The 17,414-nt window shown below is 42.1% G+C and overlaps 1 protein-coding gene across 1 annotated transcript in view; it reads right to left on the reverse strand.

The window, feature by feature from the left end:
- The window catches only part of TTPA (alpha tocopherol transfer protein), a 19,013-nt gene extending 8,436 nt beyond the window's left edge, over positions 1 to 10,577 (reverse strand). The window contains exons 1-2 of the mRNA XM_025477830.2: positions 10,374 to 10,577; positions 3,250 to 3,403 (exon numbers count right to left, since the gene is read on the reverse strand). Coding sequence (XP_025333615.1) covers positions 3,250 to 3,403; positions 10,374 to 10,577 — 358 coding nt within the window. The remainder of the gene's footprint in view (positions 1 to 3,249; positions 3,404 to 10,373) is intronic.
- Between the last annotated feature and the right edge of the window lie 6,837 nt (positions 10,578 to 17,414).

A 17,414-nucleotide genomic window follows, 5' to 3' on the forward strand; every position in this document is an offset into this window, starting at 1 on the left:
GTTGATGGGGAGTGTCTACTAGCAAGGAAATTTTTGAAAATAGAGACAATCAGAAGTATTCCCAAAAAGGCACAATGGGATTGCGCTTTGCTTTTTAAGAGTCTCAGTTGCCTGGTAAGAATTTGAGTAATCATTTCATGGATAACCCAGCTCAAATATACTATACTACTTTAGACACTGGCAGAAAGCCACAATGGTAAAAAATGTGAGCTGAATGATTAAAAGCCTGCAGTTAAGAAAATAGTTACTGGCATAAATTTCTGAGCTCACCAACAGAGTTGTCTAAACCTGTGCCATCCAGTAGGGTAGCCATTAGCCACAAGTGGCTATTTAAATGTAAACTAATTCACATTAAGTAAAATTAAAAATTCAATTTCTTAGTTGCCAAAGCCACATTTCAAGTGCTCAATAGCCACATGTGACTAGTGACTATTGTAGAACAATTTCATCATCATAGAAAATTCTACTGGATAGCGCTGCTCTGGACTCTAACTAATAAGCTCCTTTAAGGCAAAAGAAAAATATGTCTTAATTCCCTTTCCAGCATCTATTTAACATTTATTGTTTTTATATGTCAGGTAATGTCCTAATTATATTTCATATATATTGCGAGTTTTTTTTTTAAGATTCTATTTATTTATTTATTTATTCATGAAAGACAAGGAGAGAGGCAGAGACACAGGCAGAGGGAGAATCAGGCTCCCTGCGTGGATGTGGGACTCGATCCTAGGACCCCAGGATCACGCCCTGAGCTGAAGGCAGATGCTCAACCACTGACCCACCCAGGCGTCCGTATATTACAAGATTTAATGCTCACAGCAACCCCGTGAGATACTTTTTTACTGTGCCTCTGACAGATGAAAAGGTGGGGTTACAGGTACGTAGCTTCCCATGTAGCTAGAACGTAGTAGAGCTGCAATTCCAGACTGGGCGATGTCCTGTAGGTCAAAGCTTAATACTTGTTGTTACATTTTATTTTTGCTACTGCAGGATAGTAGTCCCAAGAGGCATACAATTATATCCTCTGGTTTGTAGGCTAATAATGGCAAAAACTGGGTTTCACCTTGTATTGCCCTGATGGACTGCATTTTCTCACTGCTTTCACTGCAGAGATGGTACCTAGGGAAAAGTGATTATGCTAATGTTCTACTGAAAACCTCTACCACAGATTTCCTTTTTTAGTTTCTCCCATTAATTCAATTATATTAGGTAATTTATAAATCTTTATCCTCTTCTTTCATTTTACTCCTAAACTGCTTCTCAGTTTTTCCTTTTCACCGCAGAATAAAACATCTTATTCTACATAACACACAGGAAATTTGCTGCATGCTCTTCTATTCTGACCATCACTAAATCTTCATGTTTTCCTGATTTTAAAATCTCTTTTAGGGGCACCTGGGTGGCTCAGTGGTTAAGCGTCTGCCTTTGGCTCAGGTCATGATCCCGGGGTCCTGGGATCGAGTCCCACGTCGGGCTCCCCAGGCAGAGCCTGCTTCTACCTCTTCCTATGTCTCTGCCTCTTTTTGTCTCTCATGGATAAATAAATAAAATACTTCCTAAAAAAAATCTCTTTTAGCTAAACAGTGTACTTAAATGTTAATGTACCACAAGAAACCCTCTCTCTAAGCAATAGAACAGTATGAACTCAGTGTTATGGTATGTATGTATGTATTTATAAAGCTTTTATTTTTAAACTATCTCTATACCCAACGTGGGGCTCGAACTCACAACCCCGAGATCAAGAGTCGCACACTCCACCAAATGAGCCAGCCAGGTGTCCCCAGTTTTAAGGTATTTATGATCAAAGTAGCATATTTGCTTTTTCACTAGGAAGGTGTCATTTTTAATTCGTAACTTGCCCCAGGTAATTTATGAACAAACGTGAAAAAACTCCCACCAGGCAGTACAGAGCCAGGACACTTGCAGGAAAGAGTCCCCCCCCCCCCCCATTAATACAAGTTTCAGTATTATGTTCCTGTGCCTTTAAGTAGCATTGCTAGATAAAATATAAGACATCCTGTTAAAGGTGAATTCCAGGTAAACCACAAATAACTTTTTAGTATGCATGGGGCACACTTATTATATCCTGTTTATCTGAAATTCAAATTCAAACTGGATATACCATATTTTCATACAATATATGTTTACTTGCTACATAAAACATAGATACTATCTTCACTGTGGCACCTCTATCCCTAAAGAACTCAGAGACCTTCATTCATCTTCCTAAAAGGACAAGGCAGACATTGGGATGTCTGTTTATGGACGGTGACTTCATGACTGGCCCAATTGTATTTGACACATAAGCTGAAGCAAAAAAAATGGAATCGGTCTACTTCTGATACCCTAAAGAATTAAATGCAGTGCCTTCTTGCAAGATCATAAACAGCTGAGTTTACAGGCAGGTATCTTATCTATAATCAAGTAGGAAAAGCAAATCTATAACTATTCTAAAGTTCCCTTGAATATTTATGGGTATAAAAGTTTATGTAAGATTATAATTCATAAGATTCTCCTCCTAAAAACGTTGGTTATCTTTGTCCTTTCACCTGGGCCACTAGAGGATGCTGGCAGCAGTGTGAGTCCTTTGTTACACCCCATTTTTAATCATACACAGGTCTAAGAAAGGGCCAGTCGCCAGTCTACAGGAAAGACTAGGAAGATCTCACAGTGCAAAGGGGATGCTGTGACAAGAGGGGTATGTGGAATATAGTGTCTTCAACACCCCAGGGGTGCTGCTTTCCCCCGGACCTCCCCCTTTCCCAGGGAACGAGCTCCTCAGCCCTGAGTGGTATCCAACTAGCCATTCACTCCAAAAATATTCAATAAATACCTACCATGTACTAGGTCCTGGTTTCAGTGTTAGCTACAATGAATAACAGAACAGACAAAATCCATGCTCTTGCAGAGCTTGTGTTCTTACAGTTCAGAGTTCTTATGTGGATTTCCAACTAAGCATTCTCTAAACACTCTACCTTGATCTTTTTCACCTTTTCCTCATATTTATCTGTTTTCTTTCTCTCTTAGTTTATACAGTTGACTGTGTGGAAAAATGGAAGTAAGATTTTTTTGGTTTCTAATTTTCTCACGATTGCCAGTTTTGTTATAGTTGAGGGACATTGCAGTCTAAAGTAAGCCTCAATTAAAACCTAAAAAGCAAAATTCTTAAATATGGACTCATGGAAGCTTTTCAACATGGCGGTCAAGAAAAAAGAGAGAAAAAGGAAAATAGTGCTGTATATGGCTTACCAATTCTGTAAATAAGAACTTTGCTGCCAGTGGGATCTCTGGCTCTCAGGACTCCAAGGTAACCAGCCTTCAGAAGACCAAGAATACTTCTGGGACATAGATCTGCGCTTATTTCTGGACATTCTGCTCTCCACTTATAATAGTTTTTCAGCAACTGAAAAACAAAATAAAAATTGTCTACAGAGAGCATACATGGTAAAGCACTTTGTAAAAATGGTAGCAAAGCCTTGGCATTATGTATGGCCCTTACCATCCATTATGTCAGGCTTTTAATCTGGGTTGGGTTTTTTTGTTTTTTAGGTTTTCCTTTTAGTTTTAAAAATTAAAGTTCCCTTCTTCAAGGATCTCAGGTGATAAGACTTCATCACAAACTTAAAGTTGAATAATTTTCATTCATCTCCTATGGTTGATAGTCTCCAAAGACAGCTATCAGTAATACCTCCCCTCCTGCTAAACACATGCCATTTGTCCCATTCGAGGTGGAATCCAGTTGACTCCTGCCCCCCCAGAATGTGGGCTGGCCTTATATTTTGCTTCCGCAGAAGTGACACTGTGCTAGTTTAGGAAGGCTGGGACTTTCTGAGTCTGCTTTTGGGGATCCAGAAACCACATAAGAATAGGAATACTTAAGAAATAATACATAAGAATACATAAAAATACATAAGAATAAGTCTATGTGGAAAGAGGCACTGGACAAGCAGGGTCCATCTTGGTCTGGTCTCAGCAAACTTCCCATCTGATGCAGTGTGGAGCAGAGATGAGCCATCCCTGCTCAGCCTTGCCCAAATTAGAGAATCACAGACCAATAAATAGTTGTGGTTTAAGCCACTAAGCTTGGGAGTGACTTGTTACTCAACAATAGATAACTCCTTTCTGAAATAAGGAAGATACAGGAATACTAGAAATCAATTAAATGAATTAGCTCTACAAATATTTTTAGAGGATCTACAATATTCTACACACCCGGTAGGCACTTGAGTTACAGCCATGAACAGAATAAAATGCCTGTGCTCCTTGGGACTGACCTGCTGGTGACAACTGGATCATACGTGCCATGCTATGCAGTGAAAAGTTAAATTCCCAGGTTGCTTCATCAGAGAAACCTTGACCCTACCATTTATTACCTGTGTGATCTTGGATAAATATTTAACTCCTTTGTGTCTTGTTTCCTCCATATCTGCCTTGTAGGGTTAAGCATAAAGCATATATGGGCATAATGAGTGGCAGTGACCACTGCTATTGTTGTAATAGGGAAAGATATTTGTATTCATTGCTCATTTGAGTATATTAGTGCAGGTTTTTGTACAGATAACTAAATTTTTTTTTGTTTTATTTTCTTTCTTACAAAAAAGAGCTAAGCCAAAGGTACAACGGAACATCTCTAGACCACTGCTATACTGTCTACTAATAGATAAACAACAAAAATCAACTTTGTTAATAGTGGTATGCTTCCAAGTGAAACAGTATGTCTGGATAGTAGGTCTTGGCAAAGTATGGCCTGAAGGAATCCTGTTTTCTTTTTATTTTAAGAGAACCACCAATAATGGTTACTCTGCATTTACAAGTAATACAGATATTGCCTGTATATTGTGGAGAATACTAAAATCAAATTATGCATTTAAAGTTTATTATGGTTTAATTTTCCTTTTCACAATTTTCAGCATTCTCAATTTTTGTAAAGTGGCAATATGTTTGGGGTTTTTGTTTTGTTTTGTTGTAAAGAAAGAAAAAGAGTACAAGCAGGAGGGGCAGAGGGAGAAGGAAAGGGAATCTCAAGCAAACTCCATGTTGAGCATGGAGCCTGGTGCAAGGCTGGATCTCAGAAACCCGAGATCAGTATCTGAGCCAAAACCAAGAATCAGATGTTTAAGTGACTGCACCACCCAGGCACCCCAACAATATGCTTGTTTTGAGTTTAAAGAGGTCTACTAGCACTGGGGAATGGAAGTTTCGATGAAAGGAAGGGAGAGTCATTGGAATAAACATGACAGGTCTGATCACAAAATCCTAATGATCTGGAGGAGAAACTACAAATACAAATTTAAAACCCAAGTAAAGGGTGAAAATCCCAACCTTGGGCAATGTTAATGGCTGGCAATGACTGACGAAAGAGAAAAGCTGGCTGGACTGTAGGAGAAGCGACATGGTGCACGATGGTGCACAGAAGGGAGGAAAAAGTTCTGTGTGCCGCCGGGCCCCCCTCCTCTCTCTCTCCAGTGATGGTGTCTTTCTAACTTTCTCTTTTTCTGTCTTTCTCCCTCTCGGTTCTTCATTTAATAAACTTTTCTGAACTCTTTTTAAAAAGAGAATGACATGAGTTAAAGAAAACTGAGAGGTAAGAACGAAAAGCGTCCATAAATTAGCCAACAACAAAATAGTTGGTGACCTAAATAGCAATTTCCAAAAGCAGAAAGAACAAAAGGTACATTGTAGATTCTGATATACGCATTCTACTCTATGAGTTTCTCTTCCTCCTCCTGTCTTAGAGGACATCAGAATGAGTGTTTGATAGTTCCTCAGATATAAAATAGTCCTTTTAATTCTGATTCAAGCAAAATGCTAGAAGCGGCATATTAGCTCCCTTGTAAAAATAACAATTTTAGTCTCCCATGGAATCACAGAAGTTGTAGCTTCATTAAAAGGGATCTTTTAGGTAACAGGGGCAGGGGCCTCAACTTATTTATCTCTACAGAGTGCTGGGCACCCAGGAGTTAGGTACAAATGGTAAATGAAAGAATAAATTAATGCATGAGTAACCCAGCTGAATTCACATACTTGAAAACCTGACTGTCATAAAGTTGCACAAATCACTCTCATGCCTTTGACATTTAACTTTTGCAAATTGAAATATCTAAACCTGGATCTTTGATCATTACTCTTCCACTGACATAAACTTGGCTGACATAAATAAGTTACATAAATGATGTAAACTGCTACTGAGCAATTCTCAAACAAATCATCAAAAGTCCACAACAACAAAAAAAATTGGCAAGTGAACTTTCATTACTGGAAGGCACCTGTTTTGCTACAATTAGGAAAAAATAAAAGTAAAAAGTTATGGTTTATTTTAACTATGCTTTGCCTCTGACATTTTTCATGCACTTTCAAATGAAGTACAACTATAGTTGTGCTGCTTCTACAGGGTTTGATGGCATTATTTCAATTCCTTCGCACAACCATCCTGAGAGGTAAATATTGTTACTCCAGCTTACAGATAAGAATACTAAAGCTCAGAGAAGTTACACAGTAACTATCAGGAGCAGAGTCACTGAAACTGACATGTGATAAGATAAATTTTACAAAAGAACCTATAGGAAGAGTCAATGGATTTTTGAAAGCCTCAAAGAAGACTTTGGGGAAACCATAAAAATATTTAAAGGATAAAAAACTTGCCACACGGAGCAAAAACAGAAGAAACTGAACTAGTCACTTATAAAACACAGGAATTCACTAGAATATGTGGAACAGACAGGTTAACAGTTGGCCATTTTATGTTCACTGTTTTAAACAGAAGGGGCAAGTGCAGTATACTTGGGAGCACAGGCTTTGCAGAGTTCAGCCCAAGTTCAAATCCCTAACTCCACCACTTACTGATTTTTGGACTAATTACTGTCTCCGTCACAATGTCTTCTAAAATGAGAAAATAATGAGATAATCTGCACAAACACTATTTACCAAGATACCTGGTATGCTATAAGCTATTAGAATCATAAAAACCTCAATAATTCATTATAACTTCAAATACAAAAACTAGAATGAGAAATTTCATTGTAATTGACGAGCTTATCAAGGCCTTCTTCATATACTAAAATTATAGGGCTTTTACATTATAAATAAGGGAGTTTGAGTTGAATTAGCTTCTTTTATGGAGGAAATTGACAAAAAAAAAAAAAAAGTTTCACACTCAACCTTTCCTTTTCCTATCCAGTTGGCAGAAAAGTAAGGCAAAGAGTTCACAGACAGAAACTTGATCCCTATCCAGGGGATTTAGACAGCCTTGCTAACCAGTTCCTCAAGGACATGATGTAAACAATTCAGGAAAATAAAGAATACAGACAATAATACATATAACAGATGCTGGAGGTAAATTTTATTTCTTCTTGTATTTAGACATTACTTTTGAAAAGCAGCTAAAATGAAATCAGTGAATTGCACACTTCTTTTATTATTAGTTACCTCTATGCATTTATATGTTTAATGCCTCATTTAAACTGCACTTCTCATAGGACCTAAGAGTGTCTTTATATTTAGTAATTACTGAGTAAATATTAGTTTGTTACTCATACTTGGGTATGAGGATACTTGAGTAGCCATCTGACAAAACATAAATAAAATCAGATTCCTATATCATTCCTAACATCAAAATAAATCCCAGTGGGTCAGGATAACTGAGTAGCCATCTGACAAAAATGAAATCAGATTCCTATTTCATTCTTGGCATCAAAATGAATCCCAATAGGTTAGCAACTCCAACATTAAAAAGAGAAGTCATTGGGATCCCTGGTTTGGCTCAGGCATGATCCTGGAGTCCCGGGATAGAGTGCCACGTCGGGCTCCCAGCATGGAGACTACTTCTTCCTCTGCCTCTGTCTCTCATGAATAAATGAATAAAACCTTTTTAAAAAATAAATAATAGGGCAGTCCCGGTAGCCCAGCAGTTTAGCGCCGCCTTCAGCCCAGGGTGTGATATGGAGATCCATGCATCCATCCATCCCTGCATGGAGCCTGCTTCTCCCTCTGCCTGTGTCTCTGCCTCTCTCTCTCTCTCTGTCTGTCATGAATAAATAAATAAAATATTTAAAAAAATAAAAATAAAAATAAATAAAATAATAAAAATAAAAAAATAAAAAGTCATAAATTACTAGAAAAAATTTTGGAGAGAAGAGCTTATCAAAGAACTGATATATGTGATTACATAAAAATGGTTAAATTAGGCATAGAAAAAAATACCCAAGCAATGTCAAAAGACAACTAGGGCAAAGGGTTATTTTCTTTATACATAAAGACATTTTATGAATAAGAAAATGTGTATTTTATGTGAACAAAATGGAAGAAAATTAACAAATGGTAAGAACAGTTAACTGGAAAATAATTTTATAAATTTAAATATATGAAAGATGTTTAATCTAATTTATAATTAAATAAATGCATATTATAACAAGAACCAATTTCTCATCAAGCAGGTTGACACAGATCATAATGTTTTATCGTACAATACAGGTGATAATACAGAGAAAGAGGCACCATTTTATAACAAAAGTCATAAAATTAGTGCAAACCCTTTGAAATACAGTTATATTTGTCAACACTGAAATGCAAACCTCACTTCATCCAGCAACTATATAGGTTGAACTTACAAAGATATATTCCTATTTTTGCACGAAGACAAATGTATGGGATCCCTGGGTGGCGCAGCGGTTTGGCACCTGCCTTTGGCCCAGGGCGCGATCCTGGAGACCCGGGATCGAATCCCACGTCGGGCTCCCGGTGCATGGAGCCTGCTTCTCCCTCTGCCTATGTCTCTGCCTCTCTCTCTCTCTCTCTCTCTCTCTCTGTGTGACTATCATAAATTAAAAAAAAATGTGAAGACAAATGTATAAGGAGATACTACAATATCCAGTTGGTGACAGATATTGTTTATTGCATTTTGTGCACTGCCAGGCAAATTGGAAGAGTTCAAAAAATAATCATTGGAATGAAGGAAAGAACAGCATGCGTGGGCATTGCCATTGGCTGAGGACAACTCATATCCAATAAGAGGGGGCTGGTTAATAAATTTTGATATAATAAATCCATACAATGGAATAGTATACAGCCCCCAAAAGAGTAAGATGTAGCACACAGAGGGGAATAGGCTGATCTCTATGATAAATGAGGTAAAAGCAAACAAAAATAACCAAGGCCAACTGTAAAACACATACATGTGTTTGTACGAGCACAGACAATATCTAGAAAGATAAACAGGTAACAACAGTAAAACTGCTTCTGGGTAGATCACTAGCAAAATGAAGGTTTGGGATGGGGAACTTTTTTCCTTTATAAAGTTACTTTTAGAAACATACTTTGCACTCTTTACTGCTGATGATTTTTTTTTTAAATCACCCATGCTCTTTAGTTTTTTCCATTAAAAATCAGTTATCAGGGACACCTGGTTGGCTCAGTGGTTGAGTGTCTGCCTTTGGCTCAGGTCCTGATCCCAGGGTCCTGAGATCGAGTCCCTCCTTCACAGGGCTCCCCGCAGGGAGTCTGCTTCTCCTTCTGCCTACCTCTCTGCCTCTCTCTGTGTGGCTCTCAAGATTAAATAAATAGAGTCTTTTTTCAAAAAAAAAAAAAAATCAGTTATCGACAACAACAACACTCCTACTGGGTCATGTCACTGTTCTGCACCATGGTACTTTGCCTGCCTCCCATCTCCGTCCTTGCACTGAGTACGCCGCTCCGCTAGGGAAAGGGCTAGACCAGGTTCAGGGCCCGATTGCATTACGTATGTCAGGCTCTGCTGGGTCAGGCTCTGCTGGGTACGTATCGTTCCGTGAGGCTGGTTAATGCGCAATCCTGGAAATCAATCGGTGGTAGGCTCTCTCGCTAACATTTCACAGAGGAGGATGCCGAGCTTCGAAGGGACAGGAGCTCAAGGTTCCATCCCAATGTTTGGTTCCTGCCTTCCTATCCTCCCGGCCCTCAACCACCTGTAACGTACCTGGAAACACAAGAGAACCACCTTATCGCACATCTTTTCACCCAAAATGTCCTGGACTGCTTTGCCGCCCCGACACTTGGGAATTATTATCAGTAATGATGGCGCTACTTTGCTGGCATTTGGCTCTCGACCTTCAGTGCTCCCGGCAGCTTCATCCTCCCCGCCCCGCGCGGAGAGATCTGCTGGGATGTGGCGGGGCCGGGTTCCCCCCTCGCCGCCGCTGCTTTGTCTTCTCTCACCGGGGACGGGAGAGGCACCCCCAGCCCGGAGCCCTTCGGCGGGTTTCGCGATTCCGCGGCTGAGCCCGAGACCCGCCGCGCCGCGCCGCGCCGGGGGTCCCGGGGGTCCCGGGGGTCCTGGGGGTCCCGGGGGTCCCGGGGGTCCCGGGGGTCGGGCCCCGCCGCGGGGAGGGGAGCGCGCTTACCCGCCAGGCCAGCTCCAGGTCGAAGTCCCGGGCGCGCAGGAAGCGCAGCAGGAAGGCGTCGGTGAGCGGCAGCGGCGACCGCGGGGCCCCCGCCGCCCGGGCCCGGCGCCGCAGCTCCGCCAGGCTGGGCTGCAGCAGCGGGCAGTGGTCGGGCAGCGCGCTCAGCGCCAGCCCCGCCGCCGGCCCCGGCCGCGTCTCGGCCATGCCCGCCCCGCGCAGTGCGCCGCGCTCGGCCCCGCCGCAGGGAAGCCCCGGGCGCCGCCCCCCCCGCCCCCCGCCCCCCGCCCCCCTCGTCCCTCCGCCCCCCGCCCCCCTCGTGCCCCCCGCCCCCCGCCCCTCCGCACCCCGCCTTTCCTTTCCCGGGTCAGGGAGGTGGTGGTGTTCGGGACCGAAGGTGTCGGGAAGCCGGTGTGCCTACACGCCTGGCGGCTAGTTGGGACGGCCTTACACACTCACACACTCACACTCACACACACACTCACACACACACTCACACACACACTCACACACTCCGATAGAAAAGTTTTCGCAGCCTTTTCTCCCCCTTCCCTTCTTCTACCTTCCCGCTTTCTCTGCCTCTCCCCCTCCTCCTCCCCTTGCTTTTCCTTCCTTCCCAAGCCTCCCTTTTTCCTTCTTTCCTCGTTTCTTTCCTTTTCTTCTTGTCCTTCCTCCCTCCCTCCTTCTCGCTTCCTTCCTTTCTTTCTCTTCTTTTCCTTCCTTCCTCCTTCCTCCTTCCTTCCTCTTCCTTTCTCTCCTTCTCTTTCTCTTTCTTACCTCAGACCTTGAAGGAGCCTTAACCACTCACCGGCGCACTCCTCGCTGAGCCGCCCTCCTCGCTCTCACGGGTGCTCCACGCTGACTCTCCACCTCACACTGTATTCCCACAGTGCCCTCTAAACTGCACACTCCATAAGGCCACCCTAAGAATTCACCACCCCGGGCCCCTGGATGTCCCAGTGCTGGGGCACCTGCCGCTCAGCTCAGGGTGTCATCCTGGGTTCTAGGAGGGAGTCCCACCCACATCGGGCTCCTATGACTCTGCCTCTCTCTGTGTCTCTCATGAATAAATAAATAAAATCTTTAAAAAAAAATCACTACTCTCTGCCCCTTCCACCAAATCCAGGCAGTCTTCTCTGTTCTTCAAACTTTATCCTATTAGTGACATATAAATGAATGTCTAGCAAGTGCCAAAAAAAAAATTAAGTTGTAAACACCATATACTTCTCCCATTACCCTGCACCACCATGTCTAGTCTTTCAGTGGACAGTCCAGAAATGTCTGACCTCATCTATGCCATCCCAGGTGATGATGAGTCAGGGAAATAACACGGAAACCAGAAAGGTTGTTTAATTGGCTTTCCCTGATATCTACCATTGCAGCCACCCTAGAATTGACCTGGGTCTCCCAGGGGAATCCATGAGACTCTTACTGAATATGTACCATGTGCCACATAAATGCTAGAATTGCACAAATAAAGCCCAATCTTGGGGATCCCTGCGTGGCTCAGTGGTTTAGCGCCGCCGTTGGCCCAGGACGTGATCCTGGAGACCTGGGATAAAGTCCCACGTTGGGGGGCCCTGCATGGAGCCTGTTTCTCCCTCTGCCTGTGTCTCGGCCTCTCTCTCTCTCTCTCTCTCTCTGTGTGTGTGTGTCTCTCATGAATAAATAAAATAAAATCTTTTTAAAAATAAAAAAATAAAGCCCAATCTTTGCCCTTAGGTGAGAGCAATGAGACAAGCATTTCATTTATTAAAAGAATAATTACTGAGTTGCTACTGTTTCCAGACTTTGTTCAAGGTGCAGAGGCTACACCTGTGAACAAAACAGAGAAACCCCTGTCTTTGGGGACTTTTCATTCTCGTGGAGGGAGACAGGCAATAGACAAGATAAATAAGTGACAGAATATGGCATGAGAGAGAGTGGTAAGTGCTGTGGGGAAACAAAGCAATGAAGAGGGATAGCACCTACAGGGATGTTTGGATCAACACCCAGAAGAGGTGAGGAAGCTGGCCCAGGGATATCTGGGTTTGCAGGGCTGCAGGCTGTGACTTCCAGTCTGGGGGAGCTGGGAAGCCATTACAGTAAATAATCAGAATCCAACGGAAAACACTATAAATGAGAGACAGAGACCCCAAGTCTTGATTTTTACTTGGAGTGAGATGCAAAGCTATTGGCATAAGGGTTTAGGATCCAATGTGAAAACTGATATGAAAGAGGTACTGGGACTGTGCTGTGAGCACACAGAGGAAGGCTACTGGTCTCTGATGGGAGAGCTGGGAATGCTAGAGCGGGGTCATTTGCTTGACTTTCTTAACACAGATTTTCAGGAGATGATACTCGCTTTTTGTTTTGAAGTGTTTTCAAACTTGCCATGCTCATATTTCACTTCCATGAGCTCTCGTGTTTACTGAAAATCCAGCTAGGCCTCCGGCACAAAGATTCCAACGGGGTTTTGGGAACCAGTGGTATGAGAAACAAAAATGAGGAAAGTTAGCAAATATTTGGACAACTAGCTTACAATTTACTCTAAAAGCATTTTACAATTAATTACTCATTCACACACAATCGTTCATGAGTATATCAAATCGTTTATTTTACTTTCAGCTTCACGAGAAGGACATAAATACTATTTATCACTGATACGAGGTAACTTTCAAAAAGGGGTAAAATGGGCAGCCCGGGTGGCTCAGTGGTTTAGCGCCGCCTTCAGCCCAGGGCCTGATCCTGGAGACCCGGGATCGAATCCCACATCGGGCTCCCTGCATGGAGCCTGCTTCTCCCTCTGCCTTGTCTCTGCCTCTCTCTCTCTCTCTCTGTCTCATGAATAAGTAAATAAAATCTTTATGAAAAAAAAAAAAGGGGTAAAATGAGGACTCCAGCAAACATAAAAGTGAACACGTGTTAAAGCTTTTATGTAACTTATAAGCAGAGTAACAAGTTCGAAGGAGACATCAACACAGCATACATGTGTAGGGAATAAAAGGTGTTGAAATGAATGTGCAAACAGGGACTAGAGTGATTTCTTCCACAGGGAGGGAAGGAGGCCAACTGAAACTCTACTAGGTAGGACAGAATTTGCATGTTTTTAGACAAGAGTTACTTGCCATTGCTATCAGTTATGTACAATTTATAAAGTTGCAACATAGCTTAGATAAAATCAGAATCTGATAATCCAGAGGGTGTCATCTAGAGTCCACACAGTGTATAGTTTTCCACTGAAGCAATATTTTTCCTACATTGCTTGGGAAGCCTTAATTTAAATTTTTCAATGTAATATTTATCATGGAAAATTTTGCAGTTGGAGAGAATAGTAGTGAATATTAATGGACGGCCCGCTTTAGCAATCAGTGCCATTTTTGCCAGTTTTGTTTTGTCAGCCTCTCCCACTTTTTTAATAAGCTGAAATTTTTGTTTAGATTTTATTTACTTATTTGAGAGAGAGCATGAGCGAGGAGAGGGGAAGAGGGAGAAGAAGCAGCAGGGCTCAATCCCAGGACTCTGAGATCACGTGACCCGAGCCAAAGGCAGACACTTAATTGACGGAGCCACCCAGGTGCCCCTAAGCTGAAATAATTTAAAGGATACTTACAGATCATAGTTTGCTGGTAAATATTTTAATGTGCATCAAAATATTTTTTTTCATTACTAGAGTACCATTTTTTCACTCCAAAAAATTTAGCCAGAGTTCCACAATATTACCTAATACCCAGTGCTGAATATTTTCCATTTCTACCTCAGATGTGCAGCCACCACTCTTCTCTCCCATTTGTGTGGCAAGAGGCTGACTTATTGATTTCTTCAATATGCCCCTTGCCCTCTGGCTCCTAGTTCTGTTTAGCCGGTGGGAGCCACTGGCCAGAGATGGGGAGAGTTTGAGGTCAAAGTCTTATTCCCTCAGCTCCCTTCCCACAGTGTCCTAGCAGATTGGCTGTAGCCCTTTATTGAAGGCCACTCTGCCTTTAAGCAGCCCTCTCTGACCCCTATAACTACTTCTCTGAGTTTCCACAACTACCCACCCCTTGTCCATTCCGGTCTGTATTAGTTTGCTAGGGCTGCTGTAACAAGGTACCACAACCAAGTGGATGAAATAATAGAAATTTATTATCACAATTCTGGAAATAGAAGCCCAAAATCCAAGTGTAGGTCGGAATGGTGGCTCTTTTGGAGGCTGTGAGGGAGAATCTGTTTCATGCCTCTTTCTAGTGTCAGGTCCTTGCAAAAAATCTTTGGCATTCCTGGTTTGTAGCTGCAGCACTCTGGTATCTGCTCTCAGAGTTACATGGCCAACTCCCTGACCTCTTGGTGTTTGCGTCTCAATGCTTTCTTCTCAGGATACCAGTCATATTGGGTTAGATTCTACCCTAACCGACTATGACCTCATCTTGACTTGATTGCATCTACAAAGGCTCTATTTCTAAATAGGTTCACATTCTGAAATTCCAGGAAGGACATGAATTTTGGGCAGATACCATTCAGCCCGGCACAAAATCTGAGGGTAGTAATGACTAGATGTCTTCCTCCCCACCCCCCCCAATGTTGTAAACAGTCCCTTTATTAAGCGACCTATATTGTCGAATATGAGTACACCACCTGTTTCTGGTCAGATCATAGACTGGCCTGCTCAGCCAGTCTTGCACATTAAGATGATTGCGATGTCTGGACTACTTTATATAAGAAAGAACCAGAGTTTGCACAACAGTGAAGATCACATTCCCTTGCCGAGTAAAGGCAAACTGGGTCTGATTATCTACACTGATAAAAATTGGAGAGCCTGTCTTTAATGTCAATAGCACAATGTTTATCTGCTCCAGTTATGATGCCATATCTAGAACCTTAGCTAAAATTGGCCTCAGCACCTGATTGTTTACAGTAATCCACAGATATCTTCTAATACTCGTTTGGCTTTTGCTGACTAAAGGAGTTAAGTTAAATAGCCCAGACCTCTGCAGTTACCTAGACATGTGGGGCTGCTTTTGCTCAACTGTCTCGCGGACAGTAGAAGAATGGCAGTGGGGGGAAGAGGGGCAAGGTGGTCAGTGTCAAGGGCTTCTATTTGGTTTTTCTATTACAGTCGCACTTACTGCGTGGGGTGTGAACAACAGGTGGATTCCGCCAAATACTAATACGTCTAACTGCATTATATATTCTGCGAAGTAAGGAAGTGACCATAGGATCAGCCTCCTATCTCATCAGATCTGGTGTAAAATAAACTCAGCTGAAGACATCATCCGTCACCTGATCTCCACAAGTCCCATGACTGGAGAACATGGTGGTATTTTGGGGCTCTGGGGATTCATAATGTCTGGTAATCCTCCAACGCACTAGGTGTTTCTTTTTCCCCTTGCTCTGTTACTCTGGTAAGTGGCTGAAGGTACCTGTGTGCTTGACTTGGGGAAAAGATTCATTGTATACATCCGTTGCAGAACAGGAAGTGTCCTTAAAGGACCTAGCTACTCCCTCAACTAAGGATCCCCGCATCTGTGAACTAGGCACTTGGTTAGATGTGTAAATTAAATTTTTGAGCCATACCTGCCATTCTTTAGCTGTGCATTAAGAATCATGTGGATTGGGATGCCTGGGTGGCTCAGCAGTTGAGCATCTGCCTGCGGCTCAGGTCATGGATCCCACAGTCTCGGGATCAAGTCCCACATCGGGTTCCCTGCATGGAGCCTGCTTCTCCCTCTGCCTCTGTCTATGCCTCTCTCTCTCTCTCTCTCTCTCTCTCTCTATGTCTCTCATGAATAAATAAATAAAATCTTTTTTAAAAAAATCATGCGGATTATTACAGTAAAAATTATTCCCCTTGTTAGAAATATTACCTCACGGAGCACCTGGGTAACTCAGTCGGTTAAGTGGCTGCCTTTGGCTCAGATAGTAATCCTGGAGTCCTGGGATTGAGTCCTGATTGGTCTCCCTGCAAGGAGCCTGCTTCTTTCCTCTGCCAGTGTTTTTGCCTCTCTTTTTGTGTCTCTCATGAATAAATAACTAAATTCTTTTTTTAAAAAAAGGAATATCTCACTGCTGTCAATCATTTATTTGAAAATGACATGTTAAAGCCGATAAAAAAGTTTGTTTATTTATTTAAACAAAGACTTATATGCCCCTATTATATGCCAGGCAATATTCTAAGCTCTTTACAAGTGTTAACTCATTAGGGAAAGAGTATGCAATGAGAAAAAGATACTGTCTTCAACAAATGGTGTTCGGAAAATTAGACAGCTATATGCAGAAGAATGAAAGTGGACCACTTTATTATACCCTACACAAAAATAAACTCAAAAATGAATTAAAGACTAAATGTGAGACATGAAACCATAAATATCCTAGAAGAGAGCATAGGCAGTAATTTCTCTGACATTGGCTGTAGCAACATTTTTCTAGATATGTCTCCTGAGGCAAGGGAAATAAAAACAAAATTAAACTACTGAAACTTCATTTAAAATAAAAAGCTTTTTGCACAGTGAAGGAAACAATCAACAAAACTAAAAGGCAGCCTACTGAATGGGAGAAGATATTTGCAAATGACATATCCAATTAAAGGTTATGGTCCAAAATTTATAAAGAACAGATACATCTGAACACCCAAAAACCAAATAATCCAATTTAAAAATGGGCAGAAGACATGAATAGACATTTCTCCAAAGAAGACATCCAGATGACCAACAGACACATGAAAAGATGCACAACATCACTCATCATCAACAAAATGCAAATCAAAACTACAATGCAGTATCACCTCACATCTGTCAGAATGGCTAAAATCAACAACACAAGAAACAACAAGTGCTGGCAGTGAGGATATGGAGCAATAGGAACTCTCAGGCACTGCTGGTAGAAATGCAAGCTGGTAAGGCCACTGTGGAAAACAGTATGGAGGTCCCTCAAAAAGTTAAAAATAAAAATAGAACTACCCTACAGGGATCCCTGGGTGGCGCAGTGGTTTGGCACCTGCCTTTGGCCCAGGGCACGATCCTGGAGACCCAGGATCGAATCCCACATCGGGCTCCCGGTGCATGGAGCCTGCTTCTCCCTCTGCCTATG

The sequence above is a fragment of the Canis lupus genome, chromosome 29, assembly GCF_003254725.2.
Source record: "Canis lupus dingo isolate Sandy chromosome 29, ASM325472v2, whole genome shotgun sequence".
Lineage (NCBI taxonomy): Eukaryota > Metazoa > Chordata > Mammalia > Carnivora > Canidae > Canis > Canis lupus.